General features: G+C 34.2%; 2 protein-coding genes across 7 annotated transcripts in view; one reads left to right on the plus strand and one right to left on the minus strand.

The window, feature by feature from the left end:
- LOC107461026 (nuclear poly(A) polymerase 4) overlaps window positions 1–1,156 on the plus strand; it is a 6,143-nt gene extending 4,987 nt beyond the window's left edge. Inside the window, exons 12-13 of one of the 6 annotated variants that reach the window (XM_016079451.2) lie at window positions 400–475; window positions 556–1,156. In XM_016079451.2, coding sequence (XP_015934937.1) covers window positions 400–429 — 30 coding nt within the window. In that variant the 3' untranslated portion in view covers window positions 430–475; window positions 556–1,156. Of the gene's footprint in view, window positions 1–391 lie in introns of all 6 variants that reach the window. The other 5 variants (XM_016079452.2, XM_052253018.1, XM_052253017.1 and 2 more) reach the window with 5 other exon arrangements.
- A 93-nt stretch (window positions 1,157–1,249) lies between these two features.
- Window positions 1,250–4,747, minus strand: LOC107461025 (receptor-like protein kinase 5). Its single transcript, XM_016079448.3, has 2 exons — window positions 1,963–4,747; window positions 1,250–1,796 (listed from the first exon to the last, which is right to left on the minus strand). Exons 1-2 carry the CDS (start codon window positions 4,634–4,636, stop codon window positions 1,351–1,353), a joined length of 3,120 nt encoding a protein of 1,039 aa, XP_015934934.1. The 5' UTR covers window positions 4,637–4,747; the 3' UTR covers window positions 1,250–1,350.
- Between the last annotated feature and the right edge of the window lie 3,961 nt (window positions 4,748–8,708).

Consider the following 8,708-nt stretch of genomic DNA (forward strand, 5'->3'; position numbering starts at 1 on the left):
GCAACTTAGTATTAACACTTTAACAATTATGGCAATCAGAGTGTTCTGTTCCTGTTCTCTTCAAGTTTTGATAAACCGTTTTGCATTTCCCACTTTTCATTTACATTGTATGTTTTCGCTGTTTGTTTCAAGATAATTTGAACAATCGATTTCCATGGCCATTGAATTTCTTAGTCAATTTTCTGACTGGTGAATATGTGGTCGCAGGTCCTGCACCACTATACGTGCTATGTATCCAGTAACTGCTTAAGTACCTGAGTTGTTTTGTGTATAGAGACTCCCAGAGACCGGACTTTACCTTTTTTTTTTTTCCTGTTGAAATTATAGTTTTACAGCCAAGTTTAATGCTTTATTTGATTACTAATCATTGATACTCTCTATTCTCTATATTGTGTATAGCGAGATGTCAGACTTGGAAGTGTTGTATAAATTCAAGAAGGGGCTAGGTCAGAATCTTTGCAGAAGCTAGTAAAAGGCATGCTTTTTCAACTCATTCCAATGTGAATAAGAATGTGTTTATACTGTTCTGTTTGGTTCTGTTTTTTTCTTTTGTAGGAAGATGAGTTTGAATTGAATCACATGACATTTGGGAGGTGAATTGCTGAAATTATTCATAATGCTATACCTTGTATAACTGTGCTGGGGATGTTGCTGTGCTGAGATAATTTGAATGGGACCGAGGCTGTTTTGGACCCTCGAGTCAGCTTGAAAAGAAATGATGAAAGAAGAAACAGATTGGGGTTTGGGGGATGGCACTGTGTTGATCGTTTATGTACATAGATGAAGAGCATGATGGAGATGCCTAAAATGGTCACATCCTGTTGTCTGTGAAACATGTTCTAAACTCATATTCAGAGCTCTCAATGTCTCAAAAATCCTTTTTAACATATTTACCTATTTTGATTTTTAAGGAGTTGGAACTATGTTGTTTTGCTTTGCGATGTGGTTGATACATCGTGTAAATGTAGTTTACTAGTTTATTTTGGGTAGGTGGTTAAGAAGAGAAAATGCTAAGAAAAATGCTTGGCGGAAGATTAGAAATTGGGGTGGATAAATCTGTTGATGAGTTTCTTTGGTTTTTACAATTTAGTGAACTAGGCTTGTGAAAATTTGTATCTCTCATCATTAGTGCTTCTAAACATTTCGTTTCTGAGTACTTTGTTGTTCATTTGATGATTCTGAAGCCTAGTATAGGTCTTAAAACGATACATTTTGAATGAGATCCACTAAATTAACCTTGCCAATCGTATTTACGGAATAAAGCTGAATGTAAACCATTAATAAACTTGACGATTATAATATACATTACATTTTATGTCTTGGGATTATTCTTAGTGGGGATTACCCCCGTTACACACTACTATACAAGCGGCTTTCTTCGTTCTCGCTTGTAACATTACTGTCCTTGTAACTGGCTATGTACCTAGCATCACTAAGTAGGGGAGTTATGTCAAAGTCAGTTGCCACTCTCTTACGTGAAGAACCTGGGTGACAACACTGACGAAGAACTTGCAAAATCTCCCTTGTGGAAGGCCTAGATGAGGGTAATGAGCTTGTGCAAATGAGCCCTAGTTTGTAGACAGTAGTCATATCTTCCACGTGGCATGTTTCTTTGATATCCTCATCTAAGACATCAGCAAGACACTTCCCCTCACTGTATTGCCTCCATGCCCAGTCAACTAGGCTGCTTCCATCTTCTCCACATTTAGGCTCTCTTCCAGTCACAAGCTCTAGGAGCACAACCCCAAAACTATATACATCGACTTTCTCATTGATCTTGCTACAATAAGCATATTCTGCAATGCAATTGAATCAACGTTAGATTACTCCACCAAAGTATCAGTTGACTTAAGTTTTCAATTGGCATTGTAAGATATAAATTCATTAATTTATTTCTAGCCAACAGAATCAGTGTTTGAGAAATAAGCATTTTATGACCAAGTTGTGACAGCTCTTGTTTACCTGGTGGAATGTAGCCAAAAGACCCTGCTAAAGCAGACATGGTGTGCAGCTCCCCTGGCTTTAACAGCATCGTGGCGAGTCCAAAATCTGCTATACTAGCCTTGAATTCGGAGTTTAATAGTATATTGCTAGACTTAACATCGCGATGGATGATTGATGGTGAGCACTCGTGGTGGATGTAACATAGGCCTTGTGCAGCTCCAATGGCAATCTTCAACCTCGTTGGCCAACTCAACACCGCATGAGTCCTGTTGGGTGTACTCAAACCAATTGGTGACTTTTTATTCTTTCCATGAAGCCATTTGTCAAGGCTATGATTTTCCATGTACTCGTATACAAGAAGCTTTGAGTTCTCACTTGAATAGCAACACAAGAGTTTCACTACATTAGAATGCCTAATGTTGCCCAAGATTTCAACCTCAGCCATAAACTCTTTCTCCCGCTTGTGATCCACATCCTTGTCACTCCAAATCTGCTTCACAGCAACATACTCACCTGGGCGATTTGAAGCGATCCGGTAAACTTTTCCAAAGCCTCCACTTCCAATAAGGTTGCTGTCTGTCAAGCTTGAGAAGAGATTAATTTCTGTGAGGTCATGCCTCTGGAATGAAGTGAGCCTCCATGTTGAAAGCTTACGGCCACAACTCAGCTTTTTACCCCGTTGCTTTGTCAGCTTGCACAATGCCAAGAGGGCAGCGGCTAACAATACAATGACGATGACCCCAAGAATCAAGGCAAAGAACTTTTTAGATGAATTGCTGGAGTGGGATGAGGTTTTAGTTAAGCAATTAGATAGAATGACTTTTGGATCATAAGCACACAGATTGGGATTGTTCAAGAAACTACTTTCATAGGCGAGGTTGTTAAGCTCATCTGGGATGTTCCCAGAAAGCTTATTATAGGACAAGTTGAGAAAAACAAACCTCAAGTCGCCTAACTGAGTTGGTATTTCACCAGACAACTCATTTTCAGACAAATCCAAGTAAACCAGACTAGGAAGAGTACTCATAGCTAGTGGGATTTGACCTGAAAGGTTGTTTCTTGATAGGGTTAAAGTGTTCAACGACTTCCATGAAATTATGTCGGATGGAAGCGTACCGGAAAGTTGATTCCCATCAAGCATGAGAGTTGTCATCTGAGAAATACCGGTCAATTCTCTTGGAATCTCACCGGAAAGCATGTTGTTTCCTGCCTTAAAAACCACAAGATTCACAACAGAAGAAACACCAAGCAATATTGGACCAGAAAACTTGTTGTCTCTGATCTCCAACCTTGTCATACTCCGGGACAATTCTCTTGGAATCTGACCGGAAAACGAGTTGTTGCTCAGCATCAAGCTCTCAAGGCTCCTCGAAGTCCACAAACTCAAAGGAACCTCCCCTGAAAACCTGTTATTGTGAAGCTGAACTGTGACAAGAGAACTACAATTCCCAAGCCATTGAGGCAAGTCACCACTCAGATCATTGGAGAAAGCCACCACACCCCTCAGAGCACCGCCGTCACACAAATGCTCCGGCAGCCCTCCACTCAACTGATTGCTGTCAACCTCAAACCCCACCAGCCTCGAATGCCTGCCGAATTCCGGAGGCAGAGTTCCATTCAGTTTGTTCCCAAAAACACTAAAATTACTAAGCTTTGGTAATAATCCTAAACCATTTGGAACCTCACCACTCAACTGGTTATAATACAGCAGCAAAGCCGTCAAGTTGTTCAACTTTCCAAAATCTTTTGGTATAGAACCTGTCAAATTGTTCATGCTCAAATCAACCCCAGCCAGGTTCAAAGCTTGCACCGAATTTGGTATCTCACCAAACAACTTATTGTGGTACAGATACAAAAACGTCAAATTTCTTAAAGAAAACAAGCTAGTAGGAATTCTCCCTGTTAAGTTGTTCATTGATAAATCCAACTTTTCAAGATTCTCCAGTTTCGCGAAACTCGGGGGAATCTCTCCAGTCAAGTTGCACTGAGACAGCCACAAGAACTTCAGGTTCGTCAGGTTCCCAAAGTCGACCGGGATCGGCGCAGGGGCAAGACGGTAATTAAAGGCAAGACCAAGGATTTCCAGATTGGAGAGGTTTCCGATTTCTTTTGCTAACGTTCCGTTGAAGTTGTTCTGGAAGAGGTGGAGGGTTCTGAGTTCCGGCAGGTTTCCGATGGCCGGAGGAACGTCTCCGATGAAGCTGTTGCCGCCAAGGTTGAGGTACGTTAGGGTTCTGAGGCGGTCGACGTCGTCGGGAATTTTTCCGGCCAGGTAGTTCTGTGAGAGGTCGAGGTAGTTGAGATTGGAGCAATTGTAGAGTGAGGTCGGAAACTCACCGGAGATAGAGTTGTTGGAGAGGTCGAGCTTCGTGAGGTTCCTGAGGCCGTCGCAGATCGTCGGCGCCGGGAGGTTCTTCACGGTGATATCCTTATTGGCGAGGAGAAGCTCCGTGACTGCGCCACCGGTGCACCGGACTTCCTGCCACCCGCACGGAGACGACGACGGCGACGGTTGCCATGATTGTAGTGACGGCGGATTGCCTAGTTGGTGTTTGAAGGTGAGAAGGGTGGTTTGTTCGGTGGTTTGTGAAATGACATCGGAGGACAGTGTGAGGGTAAGCAGGAAGAAGAAATGTAGAGAGAACCTGCGAATGCGGAGGGGTATCTTGGACATTTTCTGTGTGGCGTTCATATTTTTTGCCGGGAAGTCAACGAGGGAATGTTTGGTCAAAATTTTAACATCTTTCTCTCTCTGTCTCTCTCTTTATACGCTCTGAAGAAAATGTTTTGAGAATTTGTGTATATAATTACAAGATTATAATCATTATATATTCTTAAACAAAAAGACCTGTTGATGGGAACTATTTGATGAAAATGATTGAAGGGAAGACTACAAATAACTTTGGTTAATATAAAGAGTTTCATTCAAACACGAGTGGTTGAAAAGTGGCACGAGGATAAAAATAATAATGTGATGTCTCATAGCTCATAGGCCATCGTTGAAATTTCTCACTAGACTTTAGTTAGTTAAAATTACAATCAGTATTTATTTCTCTAATTTCCTTTCTACTTTATTGTATTTTATTATGTCCTAGATTATCTATTGTATGCACTCCTATATGCACTAATATTGAACTTGCTGTACTCGGGATATTTTATTTGCTTCTGAAGACTGAAGAGGCCAAAAAGGTGAAACAAACTAGCAAGTGAAGTCAACCTAAGTAGACTGTTTTGTTTTACATTAGAAATAAAATAACCTAGTTAAGTTATGGGGGGAGTGTAGAAGCATGCGGTTTCCTATATACCAATGTGAAAAAACAGAAGCTGTGATCAAAGAAGCTGCTTCCTCAGTCTATGCTAGGGGTGTTCATGGATCGGATCTGATCTGCATATTCGCGGTATTTATCCGAATCTAATTTGTATATCCGTAGTATTTATCTAAATTCGATTCAAAAATTGCGGATATAAATCCAATCTGCAATGCTATCGGATCGAATGCGGATTTTATGTAAATATTCGCATATCCGCGTATCCGCAAAAATAAATAAATAAATAAATAAATATGTTTTTATATTTTATTTCAACTAATAATTATCATATATGTTGTATTATTTTAATTTATTATTTAAAAAATGTATGTTTAATATTATTTTAAAACTAAACATATTTAAAAAATAGAAAAAATAAATTTTATTGATATATTTTTTATTAAAAATAAGCTTTTTAAAATAATTTTATGTTTTGCGGATATATCTGATATCCGATCCGATCTGTAAATATGCAGATTGGATCGGATCAAAACTTAAAAACTGCGGATATGAAATCCGATCCGATCCAATAATTTTAATGTGAATCGAATCAAATTTTGGTCATATCCGATCCGCCTTCACCACTAATTTATGCTTTCTTTTGATACAATATTTAGTTGCATGTCATGAACACATGTTTGTCTTCTAATTAAATCATCATATTGGAAAGTTATGGTTTATTTAAATTTCATTATTAAGTTCAAAATCCGTTAAATTATTTATTATCTTTATCAATATGTTATTTTTTAAGGAGTGTTATCCAACTTTTGATACATAAAACGTAAATATTTATTATAAATAAAATGTAGATGTTTATTATAAATAAAAATAAATAGTGTAAGAAATATTTATTAGTAAAAAATGAATATTTTTACTTCTATTTTAATAATATTACTCTTATTTCGACAAATTTATGCACACATATAATGTAAAAAAAATATGTAAAGTAACGTTATAAAAAATAAAAGTGACAAATATCTATACTTTTATATTATATATAAAAGAGTTAGTACACAAATTTTTTCTTAAAATGCCATTTATTTTAAAAAATAAAAAAGTAATCAATATACACATTAATACCTACTTAATTAATACATTAGTAGATATAAGGAAATTTTTTTTAAAGAGATAAATATTAAATTGGTACCTAAAAGATTTTGACACTAATAAAATAGTATTTAACTTTTGTTATTGATAAATAGTTTTTGAAAGATTTTAAAATTTGACAAACATATTTTTGAACTTGTCAAAACACATCTTCGATGAGCACAATACTGACATAACCATCGTGTTTTGGTGACCCCGCAAAATCCTCCCTCTCCAATGTATTTTCCTCCCCATTTTTTTTAAATTTTTTTAAATTTTTTAAATGTGTTAGTTTCTAAAAAAATAATATGTTGATTTTAAATGGATAATTTTAAATTACATAATACGTCCAAACATTTAAAATTGCTCATCTCCTTTATTATTTCAAAATCATCTATCTTTTTTATCATTAGAAACTTCACATCTTCTCTTTTTAAAAATTTAGTGTAAATAAACAAAGTTATTAATTTAAAAATATAGATTAAATTAATTAAAGTCAATCTAAATAATAATAAAATATATTGATTTTTATATTTTAAAATTATCCAAATTAAATTATTAATATTTTGGTTTAATTATCCTGTTAGTTCTTATAGTTTTGTAAAATTTTTAATTAGGTCTCTATATTTTTTTTCTTTTTAATTGGGTCTCTCCACCAAATTTTTTTTTTCAATTAAGTCCCTCTTAACCGTAATTGATTTAATTATATTGGGACTCAATTTAAAAAAAAATTGGTACAGGGATCCAAATAAAAGAAAAAAAAGTATAGGGATCCAATTAAAAATAAAATTTGGTACAAGGACTCAATTAAAAAAATATATATATAGGGACTCAATTAAAAATTTCGCGAAACTATAAGACCAACAGAGTAATTAAGCCTAATATTTTTTATTATTTTCAAAAATTATATTTTTATATTTATAAATACACATGTTTCGTTTACACTATAAACAAAATATATGCATTTTTTTCATATTTTATATATCTCGTTTGCAAACAAGATAAACCCAAATAAAACTAATGAGTTATAGTTCAAATGACATAATCTATTCATACTCATCTAAGAAGTTGCGGGTTTAAGTCTTCCTATTTTTCGTAAAAAAAAAAAGATAAACCCAAATAAAATCGTGTCTTATCTCGTAACAATCTTAATTCGTTTATACTGTAAAAAAATATATAAAAAATAAAATTTGATAAATATGCTACAAATTATCTATATCCATAAATAAAATATTTAAATTATTTATTTAAAAAAAATCCTAAATATAAGGCATATAAAATTATAAAACAATGAGTATAAATGTTAATTCATAATTACCAAGAAATTATTCACAGCATAATCCACCTTTCTATAATGACTTGTGTCAAACAGTCGACGCAATTGGCTGATTTTCATTTACTACTTGTGGGTGCGGTGATTTTTTCCCTCCTTACGTAATGCTAATAGCATTAATAATTTAATATTGTCATGAAACCACTCATCCCAAAAGGTTAAGTTGATAGGAGAAGATAACATTAATGGTTATATCTCTAACATTTTTCCTCAAGCAAGAGTCTCTCTTTTGGGTTTGCTTGATTTTCTATTCTTTTTCACTTTTTGGGATTCTCCAAGGATCGAATTCTTGACCTTTCGAACATAGAGCTCTGATACCATGTCATGAAACCACTCATCCCAAAAGCTTAAGTTGATAGGAAAAGGTAACATTAATGGTTATATCTCTAACAAATATGAAAGCATATCTGTTCATGTCTTGGTTTAATATTATGGTTTAGATTTAAATAAGTAAAAAAACTTCAATTTAAATATTGGTCGGTCTTTATTATTTATCCGATCTTTTCAAAGAGATTAGGTTAGACGAGTAGATAACACTTATTTGAATAAGTAATTATTTTTTTAAATTTTTTATTCATTTTTAAAAGAGATATTTCAATAATCTTAAAATAAAGAATAGTTATCCATTTTTAGAAGTAGAATTACTTCAATAATAATTATTAAATCATTATCTATAAATACAATGATACAATTAAATAAAATTAAGTTTCAATATACTTTAAACTTATTTAATTTTTTACTTGATTTAGACATTAAAATATGCAGCTCCCAAACATAAAATCTTTCTCTATCGTTTGGATTTTTTCATTCAAGTCCAATCTATCTATTTTAGATTATCCACGTAACAAGATCTATTTTTAAAGATGTAGAAAACATAAGCCCTAATGTTCAACTTGGCTAGACTTCGTAGTTCGTAGCATCATAAAATGCGATTATAACTTCATTTGGGGTTCTGTAATTATAATAAGTTAGACTATTAATCAACTTTATTTAATTCTATATTTTATGTTTGATATGGCGTATCTTCGATCGTCTTT

This window comes from Arachis duranensis, chromosome 8, assembly GCF_000817695.3.
Source record: "Arachis duranensis cultivar V14167 chromosome 8, aradu.V14167.gnm2.J7QH, whole genome shotgun sequence".
In the NCBI taxonomy this organism is placed as follows: Eukaryota; Viridiplantae; Streptophyta; class Magnoliopsida; order Fabales; family Fabaceae; genus Arachis; species Arachis duranensis.

Bases quoted from the DNA above. Each gene is read 5' to 3' on its own strand.
- LOC107461025 (XM_016079448.3), bottom strand. From the start codon at position 4,636: ATGAACGCCACACAGAAAATGTCCAAGATACCCCTCCGCATTCGCAGG. The intron at 1,797-1,962 runs GTAAACAAGAGC...ATTGCATTGCAG, and splicing joins TTTTGGCTACATTCCACCAG to AATATGCTTATTGTAGCAAG.